This window comes from Rhinopithecus bieti, unplaced genomic scaffold (assembly GCF_001698545.2).
Source record: "Rhinopithecus bieti isolate Rb0 unplaced genomic scaffold, ASM169854v2 scaffold_14229, whole genome shotgun sequence".
Taxonomy (NCBI): Eukaryota; Metazoa; Chordata; class Mammalia; order Primates; family Cercopithecidae; genus Rhinopithecus; species Rhinopithecus bieti.
The window spans coordinates 1614148-1634345 of NW_016807978.1; the positions used below are offsets into that span (position 1 = coordinate 1614148).

The window sequence follows — 20198 nt, forward strand, 5'->3', positions numbered from 1 at the left end:
TCCCCAAATCTACTATGGAATCAATTTAGGGAAAGGTCTCTGTTACCAAAAGCTATCTTAACCTTTTCCTTAAAATTTACCTTACCATTAGTTCTGCAATTTAAGAATGTTAGGAGTTAAGTGAAATGATTTTAAGATTCATGATGGGAGATACAGGATTGAGTTTTGTCTTGAATTAGTAATTATTTCTCAAGCAACAATCAGCATAGATATGTCTACATATCTTATATTTGCCTAACTTTCCAAATCATTAAGGTATGTAGTTTGGCTTACCTTATATATACAAATACAGTTGTATATATACAAATGACAATTATGCGAGTATAGTGACTGAATTTTTATTTTTATTTTTTGAGACGGAGTCTCACTCAGTCACCCAGGCTGGAGTGCAGTGGCGCGATCTCAGCTCACTGCAACCGCCGCCTCTTGGGTTCAAGCAATTCTCCTGCCTCACCCTCCTGAGTAGCTGGGACTACAGGTGCCCACTACCATGCTTGGCTAATTTTTAAAAAATATTTGTAGTAGAGATGGAGTTTCACCATCTTGGCCAGGCTGGTCTTGAACTCCTGACCTTGTGATCCACCTGGCTCGGCCTCTCAAAGTGCTGGGATTATAGGCGTAAGCCACTGCGCCCGGCCTGAATTTTTAAAATAAATGTTAGCCCGTTACGCATCCTGTCATATGGCATATAGGCAGTGTGGTATGGATGAAAGAGATGTGGAGAGAGGTAGACATAGACTGAAATCCCAGCTTTGTCTATTACTAGATATGGACCTTGGGCATATTACTTAATTTCTCTTAGCTTCAATTTCCTCATCTGTAAAATGGGAATATTAATTACAATGCTCATATGGTTTCTCTGAGGTTTAAAACAAATAGCATATATATATTTCAGCATTCAGTATGTGCCTTCTCGTAACTTCCTACACTGGTAACAGTGATTTTTTTTTTTTTCCAATTATGCATTTGGAAAGTTTTAAGAATTTACAATTAAGTAATTTTTGTCTAAATGTAATTCAAATCAAGTTCTTTCAGTGACCTAATTCTGGTACACAGTTAGGATTTTGTTAAGGGAACTAATATTAGACTTTACCTATTATGATGCTTTTAAGGTTACATTACCATCCAGTGAAATAAATTTTAATATTTTTAGTTGAATGATCTTTTATTCAAAAGACCTGCTTTTCTACATGTAAAATTTTGTGATAGCAGTTAAATGTCAACTTTAAGAAACATTTATTATCAGATGAGTATTAGCATATAAGTAACTAACTTAATTTTGCTTGCTTGTATATTACAGATTTTAAGTTTGATGTACAATTTAATTTAAAATTTATTAAAATGATATATACTTTCCACCTTTCCTACTTTTCAGGAGTTTACTAAGAAAACTGGTGAAAGGAAATTATTTGTTTTAAACATGCTTGAATGAAATAAACTATTCAGTTATTTTAATCTGGCATATTAATTTTTAAAGCATTTTATTATGATTTTCCCAATATTAAAATATGTTGGAAAACCTACAATCAACTGGCCCAAATACAAATATAGCAGAATGTAAGATCACTCTTGTGGCAGGAAAAGATCAGTTAGACCTCAAATGGTTATTTACCCTCAATGCTTCAAACTGGAGAAGGAATATAATTTATTTTGATTCAAAGTTGTCCTACAAATATTTGAAAAGAATATCCTAAAATGCATGTGAAAGGTATTTAAAGGCAAGAGAACTAAGTGAAAATGTACTAGGCAAGATACAAATAATTTCTCAATAGAATAATAACTGTGAAAAAAATTATGTGCCAGAAGACTGAAAATCGGTTAAGGTGCTGAATCAAGAGAAGGGCCAATAAAACACAAAGCGTGGAAATCTTGGGCACTAACAAGATAATCTGAATTCTAAGAATCCAGAACAGTGTTCAGCAATCCAGCTGAATAAATGGTAGGCACAGTAACATCTAACTTGTAAGATCACAGCACATGGCAAATGAGAAGGCTTATATACAAGTAAATCACAAATGACAGAAAATTGGGAAATTTAGGCTGTCTTTAGCTAAGTGATGAGACAGAGGAATATGAGTGAAAAAATACTGTTCAGGAGATAAAAACATAAATCAGAAATTTGGTGATTTGTGTTTTCCTCTTAACCTTTTAATCCCTGGAACTATCTTAGAACTTAACTATGTAACATTCACTAAGTACTCTGATAATCGAAAAAAAAAATTTAAAAAGTGAAATCATCAGTTTGTAAATTAATAGAAAATAATTTGTTTAGAAAAAAGTCCATTATTTGACAGAAAGTGCTTTATTAAAAAAATGCAGAGTTTGTTTTAGAGAAGATTATAAGTAATGAAAGAAGCAAAGGAGGCTTTTAAAAATAACATGATTTCAAGTCATGTTATTACTAAAAGGTATACTCTAATGTAAATAATAAATGTTGCTCACATATCAAAGATAATGTGAAAAACTGGCGAAAGTAAAAATTATGAAAATAGGATTAAGGAAGATAACACAATTTTGAAAAGAGAGAAGTTTAGTCTCAGTCTGCTCAAAAAAGTTAGGTTTGATAGCAGCCCTTCTTTCACGGGGACTTGGCATGCCACTTGAATGATTTTTCCTCACAGTGTTTTAGGTCATGGGAAGAGGAATAATTTTCAGATAAAGTCACCAGTCTTCGCTTGGGAACAGGGTAAAAGATACTATAGGTTCAGAACTATAAATTACTTCTGAAGTTATAATAAACAGTAAGTGTAATTTTATGAGTCAAAGATGGCCTATTCAGAGAATGAAAGCTATAACACTATTTTGTCTTAACCATTTATTTTCCTACTTAAAAATTCCATAAGTATAGCTCTATAAGCTTACCAATAAAAATGTATTCTTAAATAAATGAACATGGAACATGAACATACATAGAAAATAAAATGAAATGGGAAATGGCTAATATTTGATGTCCTGTACTTTGTTCTAGTCTCTCTTATGAACTCCCAAAACCAGAAGCAAATAAGTTTATTAAAATGCCTGGAAGGAAACATTCAGGATTTGGAAGGTTAAAAGAAATGGCATTTCAAATCAGGTTTTGGTAGTTCCTTTTTTAGAGCCCTTTCAGACAATGTTTCTGTATTCTCCATGATAAGGAGAGAGAAAGTAAGAAATCAGGTAGCTGCTTCTCCTGTGCAAAATTCACTGTCATAGAACTGACCTTCAAAAGTATGGGAGATGGGGCAGAAAAGTGTTTATATTATGGAAGGATATGTGCCCTGTTAGGAAGAGAGCTTACAAGAAAGCTTATTTGTGGCCTATAAACTATTGCACATTCAAACAAAACACAAGAGAAAAGATGTCCAACAAGATAATATGTTCAGGAACGTATCAACATAAAAACTAGCTTGTGCCCAGAAATAAAACATGGATACCAGATACCACTGCAGTCAAACCTGTCTTAATTTGCTTCTGTTTTAATGACCTTAAGAAACTGGTCCAAACTGATTATCAGCAATACATTGTTTTTGCTTTTTTTCTTAAAAAAATATTTTGAGACCACTTTTGATACACACACATATAACTCTGTGGTCATAACAGACAAATATAACTTTAGCGAGACTAAACAAAAGTGCAAACTTAAAAAACAAAATTTAAAATATGGAAGCATAAGCTAAATTTTTCTGCATAGCTGAAATCTATTTAAAGCAAGTCCTTGTTGCAGGGGTGGGAGGGGGGTGCTGACAGGAGGATAAAGCAGTTTTTTTTTTTTTAAACATCTTCTGCATGTTTAAATGATGCAAAAAATAATTTCACTCCATAGGCTTGAAAACATTTCACAGACAGTTCATTCCTATATCTTTAGACACCATGGTTGTGGCAGTGCCTCCTTCTGCAAGGTAAACAGCAGTGCTGGATTTGGAATGAACTGCCCTGTTACTGCCATTGTTGTTGACTTCACAGTCCAGTGATTCAGTGGAGATGACCCAGGTGGAGGGGCGCCACCGCTTAAGAGAATAGGGAGTTTTCACACGTTTCTTGATCTTTTCACCTGATCCTGATTTGCCATCTTGTGTTGACTCACCTACTGAAAATAAAAGGGCAGAAAAATGAACTATTTAACAGACTTAAGAAATAAAGGGTGAGGGATATAACTCAAGAAAAGGTCAAACCAATGTCTCAGGAGGGTGCTAATGAACATTTCTTGAAATTCATAATGCCAGGCAATGTTTTTCTAGGCAAAGCTTAACCAACTTATTTTTGAGACTGTTTAACCTAAATGTTTTAATAACTGATTAACTTATTCTATAAGTCAAGGATAAACACACACACACACACACACAATCAGAGGAGAACACTTAAAGTTTTCAGCTGTATTCTCAAATCTTCTGGTTTTGGTAGAGATTTTAACTTGGTAAAATGTATTTAATCATTGTATTTAATGCTCAAGGTGGATCAAAAAAAATTTTTTTTTTTTGGGACTGAGTCTCACTCTGTAGCCCAGGTTGGAGTGCAGTGGCACGATCCTAACTCACTGCAACCTCTGTCTCCCAGGCTCAAGCGATTCTCATGCCTCAGCCTCTAGAGTAACTGGGACTACAGGTGCATGCCACCATGCCCAGCTAATTTTTTTGTATTTTAGTAGAGACGGGGGGTTTCACCATCTTGTCAAGGGTGGTCTTGAACTCCTGAGCTCAGGCAATGTGCCCAACTCAGCCTTCCTAAGTGCTCGGGTTATAGGTGTGAGCCACCATGCCTGGCCTGGATCAAACTTTAAAAGCACCTGGCATACAATATTTTTCAGAAGAATGACAGAAATATTAGAGTACAAATATTCTAGTAATTTCCTCTTCCTATATCTGACAAGATTTTTTTTTTTTTGAGACGGAGTTTCACTCTTGTTGCCAGGCTGGAGTGCAATGGCATGATCTCAGATCACCGCAACCTCCGCCTCCCGGGTTCAAGCGAGTCTCCTGCCTCAGCCTCCCAAGTAGCTGGGATTACAGGCATGCACCATCATGCCTGGCTAATTTTGTATTTTTAGTAGAGATGGGGTTTCTCCGTGTTGGTCAGGTTGGTCTCGAACTCCCGACCTCAGGTGATCCGCCCGCCTCAGCCTCCCAAAGTGCTGGGATTACAGGCATGAGCCACCAGGCCTGGTCTATCTGACAAGATGTCTTACTGACTCAGAGTCCTGCAATAAGGGTCTGTCAACTGGTCTATAATATAAGCTGCTCAAGCAAGGGGCTATATTTTACTGATAGGTTTTTGAAACCTGTATCCTTCTTTCAAACCCATTTTGTAGCCCTAGAGAATAATAAAACATAACTTTTTTTCATAAATGCCTTAGTCTAAAAAAGAAATCGGCTGAGCGCAGTGGCTCACACCTGTAATCCCAGCACTGTGGGAGACCGAGGTGGGTGGATCACCTCAGGTCAGGCGTTCGAGACCAGCCTGGCCAACATGGCGAAACCCTTCCTTTACTAAAACACAAAAATTAGCAGGGCATGGTGGCGCATGTCTGTAATCCCAGCTACTCGGGAGGCTGAGGCAAGAGAATCACTTGAACCTGGGAGACAGAGGTTGCAGTGAGCCGAGATTATGCCATTGCATGATCCAGCCTGGATTACAGACTAAGACTCTGTCTCAAAAAAAAAAAAATAAATTAATTAAAATAAATCATTTTGTATAACAATAACTTACAGATTTTGGTGAGCTCCCCTGTTTTGTGTTGTAATACCTTTAGGACAAGAAATCAAACATCAATTTAAGTTATTTAAGATGCTACAGGGCTCATAGTACCATAGTATAGGTATGGAGTCCCAGCTACTTGGGAGGCTGAGGCAGGAGGATGACCTGAGCCCGGGAGGTTGAGGCTGCAGTGAGCCATGATCTTACCACTGCACTCCAGCCTAGGCAACAGTGAGACCTTGTCTCAAAAAAAAAAAAAAAAAAAGTATAGGTATGTGAGAGACTCAATACACAACTCTTGAAAAAGATGATACTAAGAAACTAAGAAGAATCTTACAGTTTTTTTTTGTTTGTTTCTCAGAGTCTCCCTCTCCTGTACGGGCTGAAGTACAGTGGTGTGATTATGGCCGACTACGGTCTTGAACACCTGGGCTCAAGTGATCCTCCTGCCTCAGCCTCCCAAGTAGCTAGAACTACAGGCACTCACTACCACACCAAACTAAGTTTTAAATTTTTTGTAGAGATTGGGTTTTGCTATGTTGCCCAGGCTAGTCTTGAACTCCTGGCCTCAAGTGATCCACCCACCTCAGTCTTCCACAGCACTAGGATTACAGGCGTGAGCCACAGTGTCCAGCCTACAGTTTCTTTATAGTAATTTTTCTGAAATTTCTCTGGATCTTTAAGATTTATTAAGGTATAGCCAGGCGCAGTGGCTCACGCCTGTAATTCCAGCACTTTGGGAGGCCGAGGCGGGTGGATCTCAAGGTCAGGAGATCGAGACCATCCTGGCCGACATGGTGAAACCCCGTCTCTACTAAAAACATAAAAAATTAGCCGGGCGTGGCGGCAGGTGCCTGTAGTCCCAGCTACTTGGGAGGCTGAGGCAGAAGAATGGCGTAAACCTGGGAGGCGCAGCTTGCAGTGAGCTGAGATCCGGCCACTGCACTCCAGCTTGGGCGACAGAGCGAGACTCCATCTCAAAAAAAAAAAAAGATTTATTAAGGTTAGTTTGATAAAACCTAAATGCAGACATAATCAATATTAATATGTGCAATAAAATGTTTCAAAGGTTATACTGGTATAACATTACTTGGAGCTCTTGAACTGGTATTTACTTAATTTCAACTTTTCATAGCAAGTATGTGAGTTGCATTATAAAGCAGCAGCCACATAAAGCATACATTAAATTGGGCAATTATTCTGACTATTGTGACACGGACTTTTTAATTATCAATGACAAAAATATTACTTTTTTCTTGACAATAGTCTAATTACCTTTGAGGCCCAACCAAATGGCTTATTTTTTTTTTTTTTTTCCTGAGATGGAGTTTCGCTCTTGCTGCCCAGGCTGGAGTACAATGGCACGATCTCGGCTCACTGCAACCTCCGCCTCCTGGGTTCAGGCGATTCTCCTGCCTCAGCCTTCCAAGTAGCTGGGATTACAGGTGTGCACCACCACACCCAGCTAATTTTTGCTTTTTTTTTTTTTTTTTGAGACAGAGTTTTGCTCTGTCGCCCAGGCTGGAGTGCAGTGGTGCAATCTTGGCTCACTGCAACCTCCACCTCCTGGGTTCAAGCAATTCTCTGCCTCAGCCTCCTGAGTAGCTGGGATTACAGGTGTCTACCACCACACCCAGCTAATTTTTTGTATTTTTAGTAGAGACAGGGGTTTCACCATCTCGGCCAGGCTGATCTTGAACTCCTGACCTTGTGATCCACCTGCCTCAGCCTCCCAAAGTGCTGGGTTACAGGCATGAGCCACTGTGCCTGGCCATTTTTGCATTTTTTAGTAGAGATGGGGTTTCACCATGTTGGTCAGGCTGGTCTCGAACTCCTGACCTCAGGTGATCCACCTGCCCCGGCCTCACAAAGTGCTAGGATTATAGGCATGAGCCACCATGCCTGGCCCAAACGGCTTATTTTATTTTATTTCATTATTGNCAGGTGTCTACCACCACACCCAGCTAATTTTTTGTATTTTAGTAGAGACAGGGGTTTCACCATCTCGGCCAGGCTGATCTTGAACTCCTGACCTTGTGATCCACCTGCCTCAGCCTCCCAAAGTGCTGGGTTACAGGCATGAGCCACTGTGCCTGGCCATTTTGCATTTTTTAGTAGAGATGGGGTTTCACCATGTTGGTCAGGCTGGTCTCGAACTCCTGACCTCAGGTGATCCACCTGCCCCGGCCTCACAAAGTGCTAGGATTATAGGCATGAGCCACCATGCCTGGCCCAAACGGCTTATTTTATTTTATTTCATTATTGAGATGGAGTTTCGCTTTTTTGCCCAGGCTAGAGTGAAGTGTCGTGATCTCGGCTGGGATTACAGGTGCACACCACCACACCTGGCTAATTTTTGTGTTTTTGTAGAGATAGGGTTTTGCCATGTTGGCCAGGTTGGTCTTGAACTCCTGACCTCAGGTGATCCACCTCCCTTGGCCTCCCAAAGTGCTAGGATTACAGGTGTGAGCCACTGCTCCAGGCCTCAAATGGATCATTTACAAAGTGGCAAAGGTAAATAATCACTAGTTGAAATATATCTATTAGTTGATCTAAATAGTTATTTAAATGGCCCCAAAAGACACACAGGAGAGATTATATGATCCCTCCACTTACTCTGTATACTGCTGCCATCCAGGACATTTGTGGCTGAAAGATCCAGAGAATTAGGCCTCTGTGCTCTTCTGGGCTTTGATGGCCCAGGATCTGCTACTGTGCTTGGAACACCCTGTGTAAGAACATCTTGTTCTGAACATGGATTGCTGTTGTTGTTATTGGAATTAGTTCGGCCACCTTCTAGTGGTCGTTCCCTCCTGTCCACAAGACGATCCAGAACACCTTCATCATGGCCAGCTTGTTGCTCTCGTCTCAGTAAAGGCTCATGCTCATCAGGACTGGAATTAATATTCAGCCGGGTATCCTCACCGATAAACTGATTCTGCAACATTTCTTGGGCCCTATGTGTCACTATGTTGGTTGTTTGGCCAGATGGTACTGTCCCATTGGCATATTGGGTTGTGGCAGCATGGGAGTTAACACTGTGGTTTCTACCTGCCACACCATTCATGGTGACTGTCACCACATGAGGTTCTGCTGCATTGATTGTATTCATCTTGGCAACTCCAGTTTCGACTTGTTTCAAGTTTGATTTGTGCTTGCTGCCAAATTTTAGCCGGGGCTCCTTTGTTGAATTTTTGGTGTTCAAAGGCAAACTAGTAGGTCTCTTGGGAAGGTTCTGTTGCTTGGGGAGAGGATAGATCTGAGTAGGCAGAACATCAGGAATTAAACATGCTTGGCCATTTGCAGCCTGTGTGAAGTCCTGCTGTCCAGTTGCTTCTACTGCAAGTTTTATGAGTGGGTAAAGCAAGCTAGAACTAGTACTGCTCAGTGGGTCTGGCCCACTGAACTGTTTAAGAGAGTGCTCCATGAGATTCTCATCAGAGCTTTCCTTGAGGTTCTTATCAACTTCTTTTGGGTCTAGCTTGTTGGTCTCCAAGTCTTCTTCTGTCAGCTGTAGGCAGACAGGGGTTGGCCCAATTGACTGTGCAACATTTGTGGCATGCAGATTTGTTTCATCTGGGTATGGCATCTCAGATATAGTAGTCATGCCAGTACTTGGTGTGAGGCCTGTGGTGTTTGTGGTTGTTGTGTTGGTGGAGAGGCTGGTGACACTTGTTTCAGGGCTGGGTATTCGAGCTTGTGCTTGCTGTCGTTCATAGTTAATCGAATTTCGGTTTTTTTCCCCTATAGTCAAAGGTGTGCTGGACATAGAATGCTCAGAGGAAATATTCTTCACGATGTTGTCGGTATGATGGATAGAGTCTTCAATGTATGAGGAGGAAGAATAATCTGGATAAGGACCAATTTTTGGCACACGCCTATTATGTGACAGGTTGCTTAAAGAAAGAAAAAAAGTATCACATTGAGAATGTACATTTATGATAAATTGTCTCTCCAAGTTTGACACCTCTGATTTTAAAGTCTGAGTTGTTTTTCATTTTCTTCCAAATATATATTTTCTAAAGGTTAAAAGTCTAATCAAATAATCAAGTGCCAATTAATAACTTGATAAGTGTTAGTTATACATGAATTAAGCCTACTGAAAATGTATGTGGATCAGATATAATTTTATAAATGTTTATTATTTTGGTTTATAAGTTAATTTAAAATCTCCCCTATAGTTGTCTAACATCATTAAATATATATTTATGAAATATATATTCATACAACCAGACATTATGTTTTATGAGAGGAAGAACCATGGTATATGTTTTCTGTACTTCCATAATTCTAGATGCATGGTGCCTACTCAAAAGGTATGTTATCAATTAAGTTCCAATGGGCAAATGGTAGAAAGAATATAAGCTTTTAGGTTGTTCCAAAGGCCTCCATTAAGAAGCACACCCTAGTAATGGCGCATATCTTTCTGGGATAGTCTGAGTCATATCAGCAAAAGTCCTTGAGCCTAAGGTATAAGGCAGAATATGATGTTCAAATCAAGGATCAAAGATTCAGAATTGCTCTCCAATTATCATGGGTTCTTTGCTGTCATTGTCATTCCTTGGGAATGATCGTTATTTATAAGGGAGATGACAGGAGGAAAAGAAGAAAAAGTTGTTATACAGTACAAGAAAAGAAAGCTAAGGAGACATGGAGGGTAAGATTCAGTAAAATAAAACTTAAGAGTAACTATGGGATGAATTATAATTTTGGGGAAATTATTAGTAGAGACTGGAGATGAGAAGATGCATGCAGAAGGTTGAGCCGAATGACACAGGAGGCAAAAAATGGCCAAATCAAGATGGGCCATCAAGGGTTTTTTTTCTTACCACTGAAGAAAAGTTTGAAAGCATTCAAAATAAAAGCTTTAGCTGACTTTTGAGAGAGGTATAAACATCATACTAAAGGACATGGGAAATACAGAGATGAGGGGAGATGAAAGCAGAAGACAGTCCTCAGGTATGTGTAAAGTGAAAAAATTTACAATTAGAATTGCCAGTGTCTAACTTCCTTGATTTACTGATATATAAGGTATAAGAGTGTATATCCGAAACTAATTTGACCTATACAAAAGTAGTGCAAACCAAATTTTTGATCTATGGCTAATACAAATAGCTTTCACAAATTAGAACAACAGAAAACAGGCCGGGCGCGGTGGCTCACACCTGTCGCCTATAATCTCCAGTACTTTGGGAGGCCAAGGCAGGTGGATCACCAGAGGTCGGGAGTTTGAGACCAGCCTGGCTAACATGGTGAAACCCTGTCTCTAATAAATATACAAAATTAGCTGGGGATGGTGGCTCATGCCTGTAATCTCAGCTACTCGGCTGAGGCAGGAGAATCGCTTGAACCCAGGAGGCAGAGGTTGCAGTGAGCCAGGATCATGCCACTGCACTCCAGCCTGGGGGACAGAGTAAGACTCAGTTTCCAAAAAACAAACAAACAACAACAAACAAACAAACAAACAAAAAAACCCAAAAAACCACACAGAAAAAAAAAAAGTTTCAAGAATCGAGTTTATTTTTATTTCAATCTTCTCCAGTAACCCTTTCCTGGATGCCTTTCTGAAAGTTTTAAACATGTATTAGACAAAATGACAGAGTCATAGAAAGGCTTTTTTACCCCAAACATGGAACAAAGAAATACAGACGTAGAAAGTTCCAAATTGTAGGAATTTTTTAAAAGCCTTTTATTTAGAACCAAAATTATAGTTCTAGCAAAGAAAAGTCTTGTAAAATAATATTAATGATGGACTAGAAAGACCTTTGAATTGCTTTCATGTAAAAGTAGTAGTAGTATACTCTATAAGAAAGAGCATTAGATAGGAAGTCTAGAAACCTTAGTGTCAGTGAAACAGTGGTTAGATAGGCAAGTTCATAGTTCCATTTACTTAAAAAAAAAGCAGAGGAGGAAGGAATAATAACAACAAAGGATAAATGAGACAATTTATATAGAAGTGCTTATGAACTTTTGGAGTTATGGAAACATTTTACCTTTATTATTGCAGGAAGGTTGGACCATAAATAGAGAAAGACTAACTTCTTTCACTATACCTTTACATATAAAAAAATGCAGATTTCATCTCGCACTCGTACCAAACAAAAATGTTCAATAGAAGAATAGGAATATTGAAAGAAAAATGATAACTTTAGACTGTATGAGGTAATCATTGAACCATTAGGCTGGTTTAAAGGTATTTATTTTCTGTTATTTATTGGGTCTCAGTTTCTAATACTGATTGACAGGTGCCACACCCCTTAGGGTCTTACCGTTCATTCTGCATAGCAGTAGTCATTGGATTGACTGTTGGGCTCACAGATTTGTTTCTTTCCCAAATCATCATAAGTTCCGCCATCCTTTCCTCAGCACACTGTGCAGTAAGCCGAGCCTCTGCATCCTGGTCCCAACAGTCTTCGATTGTCTCCTTGAGTGACCTCACTGCCTGTAAGACAAAGTACATGTCAAACCGTGTGTCTTTAAAAAAAATATATACTGAAGTTTTCAGTTCACAACATGAAGTAAAAGAAAAATCAATTACCTTAACTAGTATATTTTACGTAGCTATAATAACGTATTTTAGGCTTCAAGGATTTGTAAAGGAACATTCTCAAAAGGTGATGAACAAGTAAACAAGCAGGATTTACCTCAACTCCCTGAAGAATTATTCATAAAAGTAAAAGCAACAATAAGTCGCAGATGTTTCTTCAAGGCCACAGGTTTAGGTCATTGTTGTTAATTCACAGTTACGTTATGTCAATCAACAGCCACTAATTCTGCTTCAAAAATAAGTTTTGAGTTTGATGGAATTTGGGGACATTTGGCTATTTTCTATCTCTAGGTGAGCTTTTCTCCTTTACCCCCAGTTAAGAGTGCTTGGTTGGGCGCAGAGGCTTACGCCTATAATCCCAGCACTTTGGTGGCTGAGGCAGGAAGATCACCTGAGGTTAGGAGTTTGAGACCAGTTTGGCCAATATGGTGAAACCCCATCTCTACTAAAAATATAAAAAAATTGGCCAGGTGTGGTGGTTCACACCTGTAATCCCAGCAGTTTGGGAGGCCAAGTCGGGTGGATCACGAGGTCAGGAGTTTGAGACCAGCCTGGCCAATATAGTGAAACCTCGTCTCTACCAAAAGTACAAAACTAGCCGGGCGCGGTGGCTCAAGCCTGTAATCCCAGCACTTTGGGAGGCCGAGACGGGCAGATCACGAGGTCAGGAGATCGAGACCATCCTGGCTAACAGGGTGAAACCCCGTCTCTACTAAAAAAATACAAAAAAAAACTAGCCGGGCGAGGTGGCGGGCGCCTGAAGTCCCAGCTACTCGGGAGGCTGAGGCAGGACAATGGCGTAAACCCGGGAGGCGGAGCTTGCAGTGAGCTGAGATCTGGCTACTGCACTCCAGCCTGGGTGACAGAGCAAGACTCCGTCTCAAAACAAACAAACAAACAAACAAAAAAAAAGTACAAAACTTAACTGGGTATGGTGGCACGCACCTGTAGTCCCAGCTATCGGGAGGCTGAGGCAGAAGAATCGCTTGAACCACAGAGGGAGTGGGCCGAGATCAAGTCACTGCACTCCAGCCGGCATGACAGGGCGAGACTCTGTCTCAAAAAAAAAAAAAAAAAAAAAATAGCCAGCATGGTGGTTTGCGTCTGTACTCCCAGCTACTTGGGAGGCTGAGGCAGGAGAATTGCTTGAACCCAGGAGGCAGAGGTTGCAATGAGCCAAGATCGTGCCACTGCCTGCCTGAGTGACAGAGTGAGACTCTGCTTCAAAAGAAGAAAAAAAAGAGTGCCTTATTCCAACCTTAAAACTTATAGACATCTCTTCTTTAAACTAGTTCCAAAACAGTAGTATCAAAAACAGTCCCATTCTGTAGTATTCCTATTCATTAGCAATTAACAATAGTCTCCCTTTTGCGGAAAGCTAGTCTTTTTTTTTTTTTTTTTTTTGGGTGGGGTTTTTCAATGTCCCCCAGGTCGGGGGACAGGGGCCCGATCTCTGGTCACTGCAACTTCCGCCTCCCGGGTTCAAGCGATTCTCCTCCCTCAGCCTCCTTAGTAGCTGAGATTATAGGCGCCTGCCACCACACCCGGCTGTTTTATTGTTTTTTTTTTTTTTTTTTTTTTTTTTTGTTTTTTTTTTATCTTTAGTAGAGACAGGGTTTCACTATGTTAGCCAGGCTGGTCTTGAACTCCTGACCTTGTGATCCACCTGCCTTGGCCTCCCAAAGTGCTGTGATTACAGGTGTGAGCCACTGCGCCTGGCCAGGGGAAAGCTAGTTTTAACTCCCTTTTAAAAAATAGACTAGGTTTGTTTTTAAACATCCACATGATTCAACCATTCTACTCTTAGGTATTTACCTAAGTAAATGAAACCATATGTCCATCCAAAGACTTGTATATATCTATATCTGCTACTTGGGATGCTGAGACAGGAAAATCGCTTGAATCCAGGAGGCGGAGGTTGGAGTGAACTGAGATCATGCCACTGCACTCCAGCCTGGGTGACAGAAATGTTAAAGGGAGTCCCTCAAAGGACATTAGACAATAAGTAGAACCCAAAAGCCTACTTAGGTAACCATAAAAGCCACTATTATTATATTTTTGGTTTCTAACTCCTTTTTAAAAACAAAACAAAAAAAAAGGGGTCTCATTCTGTTGCCCAGGCTGGAGTGCTGTGGCATGATCACAGGTCACTGCAGCCTTGAACTCCTGGACCTAAGCAATCCTCCTCCATCAGCCTCCTAAGTAGCTGGGACTACAGGCAAGTACCACTATGCCTGGCTAAGGCACCATTGTGCCAAAATTATCCTTCTGCCTTGGTCTCCCAAAGTGCTCAGATTACAAGCAAGATCCATCACATCCAGACTCCTCCTTTTTTCTTATTTAAGAGAGAAAAGCATAAAATAATAATTATAAATCTAGGCTGGGCATGGTGGCTCATGCCTGTAATCCCAGGATTTTGGGAGGCTGTGGTGGGAGGACCATTTGAGGCCACGAGTTCAAGACAAGCCTGGGCAACATAGTAAGATTCCATTTCCACAATTTTTTTTTTTTTTTTTTTTTCTGAGATGGAGTCTCGCTCTGTCGCCCAGGCTGGAGTGCAATGGCGTGACCTCGGCTCACTGCAAGCTCCGCCTCCCAGGTTCATGCCATTCTCCTGCTTTAGCCTCCCAAGTAGCTGGGACTATAGGCACCCGCTACCATGCCCAGCTAATTTTGTTTTTGTATTTTTAGTAGAGATGGGGTTTCACCATGTTAGCCAGGATGGTCTTGATCTCCTGACCTGATGATCCACCTGCCTCGATCTCCCAAAGTGCTGGGATTACAGGTTTGAGCCACCGCTCCAGGCCAAAAATTTTAAAAAATTAACTGGATGTGGTTGTGCACACCTGTGGTTCCAGTTAGGAGGCTGAGGTGGGAGGATCACTTCAGTCTGGGAGGTCAAGGCTGTAGCGAGCTATGATGGCAGCACTGTACTCCAGCCTGGGTGATACAATGAGACCCTGTACTCCCACCACCACCCCCAAAAAAGAATGTCTAAAATTAAAAAGACTGGCAATACCAAGTGTTGGCAAAGATGCAGAGAAACTGGAACTCTCACGCATTGCTGGCCAGAATGTAAAATGGCACAACCGCTTTAGAAAACTGGCAGGTTTTTTTCTTTTCTTTTCTATTTTTTTTTGAGACAGTCTCGCTCTGTCACCCAGGCTGGAGTGCAGTGGTGCGATCTCAGCTCACGGCAGCCCCTGCCTCCTGGGTTCAAACAATTCTCAAGCCTCAGCCTCCCGAGTAACTGGGATTACAGGTATGCAACACCACACCCAGCTAATTTTTGTATTTTTAGTAGAGATGGGGTTTCACCATGTTGGCCAGGCTGGTCTTGAACTCCTGACCTCAGGTGATCCACCTGACTCAGGCCTCCCAAAGTGCTGGAATTACCAGTGTGAGCCACCGCGCCCGACCATAAAAACTGGCAGTTTCTTAAAAAGTTAAACATATACCTACCACACGATTCAACCATTCTACTCTTAGGTATTTACCTAAGCAAATAAAACCATATGTTTATACAAAGACTTGTACATGAATATTCATAGCAGCTTTATTTGTAACAGTTGAAACTGGAAAAAACCAAATATCTATCACGAGTAAATGGACAAACAAACTGTATCATATGCATACAATGAAATACTACTCAGCAATTAATAAACTATGGATACACATAAGAACATGAATAAATCTGAAAATAATTATACCGAAAGAAGCGAGAAAATCAGTACATTCATATGATTCCATTTATATAAAATTCTAGAAAACGTAAACTAATCTCTAGTGACAGAAAGCGGATCAATGGTTGCCTGGGGACTCATGGGGGATAGAGAAAGTTGAGGAGAGATTACAAAACGGCACGAGAAATCTTCTGGGGGTAACTGACATGTTCATAATCATGACTGTGTGGTTTTATGGGTGTATACATATATCAAAACATACCTAAATGTACACTTTAATATGCGCAGTTTATCAATTATAGCTCTTTAAATGTAAAAAAAATTGAGAATAAATCAGAATGGAAAACAAATATTTAGGCAAAATCTGATGCGTCCTTTGGAAGGGGACTCTAACTCTAGGAATAGGTAAATAATGATACCTTAATGCTTGTGTAAATGAGTTAAAGGGAGTGCCATTATTAACATTGATGAGGAAAGACAAGTAAGGGGTAAAAAAAAAGAATAGAAAAGATAAACAAGGAACTTTTTCAATCTTTCCTACCCAAAGGAAGGAAAATGCAAGCTGGATCTCGTTGGTGGGTCATAAAACCAGCTCAGTGGTTTAAAACAAACAACTCTAACTAAAACTGAAATGCTCTAGACTAGAACAGAAAACACTAGGATATAGAGTAGGTAGTAAGGTTAAGTATTATACTACGTAATGATGTAAACTTTGTGCTTTTTTTGAGATGGGGTCTCACTATGTTGCCCACGCTGGAGTGCAGTGGTTATTCACAGGTGGGATCACAGTTTACTACAGCTTCACATTCCTAGGCTCAAGCGATCCTCCTCACTCAGCCTCCTGTGTAGCTTGGCCTACAAGTGTGCACTATTGTACCTGGCTGAAGTTGTATTTCTTAATGTGGGTTGTGTCAGACAAAAAGGATTTAAAATGTTGAATCTCTATATCACAGAAGAAGTCTGTAGATTTTGTCCAAAAGAGAAAATGGAAAAACTAAAAATATGTGAAAAGAACTGGTAGTTTCTTCTGAAATGTATATATTTCTATGTATTTCTTCAAAAGGAAAGACTAGAGGGCAAACATGAACTGAGGAAGAGTTGCCCCTTTTTTTTCTTCTTTTTTAAGACATTGTCTTACTCTGTTGCTCAGGCTAGAGTGCAGTGGTGCAATCTCGGCTCAATGCAACCTCCACCTCCCAGGTTCAAGTGATTCTCCTGCCTCAGCCTCCTGAGTAGCTGAGATTACAGGCACCTGCCACTACGTCCAGCTAATTTTTTGTATTTTTAGTAGAGATGGCGTTTCACCATGTTGGCTAGGCTGGTCTCAAACTCCTGACCTCAAGCAATCCACCTGCCGTGGCCTCCCATAGTGCTGGGATTACAGGCATGAGATGCCGAGCCTCGCCTTTTTTTTTTTTTTTTTGAGACGGAGTCTTGCTCAGGCTGCAGTACAGTGGCGTGATCTCTGCTCACTGCAACCTCTGCCTCCCGGGTTCAGCGATTCTCCTGCCTCAGCCTGCCGAATAGCTGGGATTACAGGCATGTACAACCACACCCGGCTCATTTTTGTATTTTTAGTAGAGATGTGGTTTCACCATATTGGCCAGGCTGGTCTCGAACTCCTGACCTCAAGTAATCCACATGCCCCAGCCTCCCAAAGTGCTGGGATTACAGGGGTGAGCCACCGTGCCTGGCTAAGAAGGCACTGTGCTTGGCTAAGTTGCCACCTTTTATGTGAAAATATATTAAGATAAAACCATTGATTGCAAGAGGTCATACAAAACTAACACTAAGTAATAAAGAAAAGCCAGGCAAGTGATTTTAACAAGGGAGAGAAAAGAATTCAAGACAGACTAAGAAATGGAGTATAAACATTTGGAAAAGAGGCTGGGCTCACACCTATAATCCCAGCACTTCAGGAGTTTGAGGCTACAGTGAGCTATTATTGTCTCCCTGCACTATAGTATGGGTGACAAAAAACTGGAAAAGAATGGAAAACATGAAGAATGGTAGTACAGTTAAAACAAATTATACCTGAACATTTTATGTAGGAGAAAAAAAGCCACTGTAAAATAAACGTGGCCTATAATTTTTTATTTTGCCAATTTAAAATATTTTAACATAAAACAAAATTAAACTGTGTGTTGGGGCAAGGCATGTTGACTCATGACTATAATCCTGGCACCCTGGGAGGCCGAGGTGGGAGGACTGCTTGAGGCCAGGAGTTTAAGACTAGTCTTGGCAACATAGTAAGACCCTGTCTCTACAAAACAAAACAAGAAACTGGCCGGGCACGGTGGCTCATGCCTGTAATCCCAGCACTTTGGGAGGCTGAGGCAGGCGGATCATGGGGTCAGGAGTTTGAGACCAGCCTGGCCAATATGGTGAAACCCCATCTCTACTAAAAATACAAAAATTAGTCAGGCATGGTGGCACGTGCCTGTAGTCCCAGCTACTAGGGAGGCAGAGGCAGAAGAATCCCTTGAACCCAGGAGGCGGAGGCCGCAGTGAGCTGAGATTGCGCCACTGCACTCCATCCTGGGTGACAGAGCGAGACTCTGTCTCAAAAAACAAAACAAAACAAAACTCCAAAACTGTGTGTGTGTGATTGTTAAAGCAGTTCATTTTTACTGTAAATTCTGAAACATATAGGAAGAAAAAGTCATTTATTAACCCAGTATTCAGAGTAACTATGGTTTAACATTTTGTATTTCCTTTAGACTATTTTCTATGCTTTCATTTTTATCAGGAAACTATTCTTCCACCCTTTATTGACTAAACTATGTTTGAGTCCCTGGTAGTTTATAAAATTAAAGCTAGTTTTTTTATTCATTAATATTTGAAAGATTTTGAGTTTTACTATCAAAGGAATGTTTCTTCTTTTTTGAGACGGAGTCTCGCTTTGTCACCCAGGCTGGAATGCAGTGGCGCGATCTTGGCCTCGGCAGTCACTGCAAGCTCCGCCGCCTGGGTTCACGCCATTCTCCTGCCTCAGCCTCCTAGTAGCTGGGACTACAGGTGCGCAGCAACACGCCCGGCTAATTTTTTGTCTTTTTAGTAGAGACGGGGTTTCACCGTGTTAGCCAGGATGGTCTCGATCTCCAGACCTCGTGATCTGCCCGCCTCGGCCTCCCAAAGTGCTGGGATTACAGGCGTGAGCCACCGCGCCGGGCCAAAGGAATGTTTCTTAATCTCAATGAAACTGTGAAAGTAAAAATGGCTTCTTTAGATATAGCTGCATTTCTCTTTTTTTATAAAGTATGTACTTGCTACCTAACTCTAGTATTGGATTGTCACTGCAGAGAAGCAGTTTATTGACTGTAGCATATTAGATTTAAATGGATTCCCTGGAAGTGAACCAAGTATTATAAATTCCTTACTTGGCAACCTACTCTATGCTGGAAGTAAAAAGTTTTCAGGTAAATATGCATATGATGCATATCTCATAATGATAGGGTTGCCAAGAGATATTTCAAAATAATAGATCCCATTTGTGCTGGTGAAATAAAACAATTTAAGGAAGATGAGGTTGTATTTTACTAGAATAAAATTTCATAAACAGATTTTTCTTTTAGAGATACTCTATTGTGAGGCTGGCACCTCTGATGAATTCTAATAAAGTACTCGGCCTCTCACTTGCTGTCAGGGACCTCTTAAAGATCTGTCCCAGTTCCTATAGCAGGGAGCATAGTTTTGGAAGCAATCTTGGACATACGTGCTTGACAATAGGCTCTTTAATTGCCACATACTTAAATATTTCAATCTGACTCAAAACAGAAGCCAAATTTGAAAGTAACCTACTGACTAAGATAACCAATGAAGACAGTGCTCATTCTAAATCTGTATGGGAACTATAATGTGTCTTTAGCCTTTCTCTGACATGACGTCACCCCACTTAAGTCAGGATCCAAAATGGAAATACTATTCTAGTCCTACCAAGACAATCTAAAATTGAAATGTGAAAATATATAGTAAAATAATTTTAGTTGCTTATTTTTCACCTTTTGTCCTTTTATTATAGTCAAGAAAACTAATTTGTATAAAGTATAAAAATAACATCTTCAGAATGAATCACCCTTATTACATTCTGAAAACAAGAACAGACTGCTATGGAAAAGGCAAACAAGAGTTTCTGGAAATATAAATATGATTGTGGATGCTAAAACTTTAATGAATAGATAACTGATACAAGGGTAATAGTGAAAACTAAATGAGTCATTTGCAGATAAAGCTGAGTAAATCTTAACAAATGTAGTAAGGGAGGCCAGGTGTGTGGGGAGGGGAGGGGAGGGAAAAGG

At 40.3% G+C, this 20198-nt stretch overlaps 1 protein-coding gene across 2 annotated transcripts in view; it reads right to left on the minus strand.

Annotated features, from left to right (window-relative positions):
* Positions 1-1144: 1144 nt before the first annotated feature.
* The window catches only part of BMPR2 (bone morphogenetic protein receptor type 2), a 209008-nt gene continuing 189954 nt past the window's right edge, over positions 1145-20198 (minus strand). The window contains exons 11-13 of one of the 2 annotated variants that reach the window (XM_017884382.1): positions 11940-12112; positions 8287-9566; positions 1145-4066 (exon numbers count right to left, since the gene is read on the minus strand). In XM_017884382.1, the coding sequence (XP_017739871.1) occupies positions 3816-4066; positions 8287-9566; positions 11940-12112 (1704 nt within the window). In that variant the 3' untranslated portion in view covers positions 1145-3815. The remainder of the gene's footprint in view (positions 4067-8286; positions 9567-11939; positions 12113-20198) is intronic. The other variant, XM_017884383.1, reaches the window with a different exon arrangement.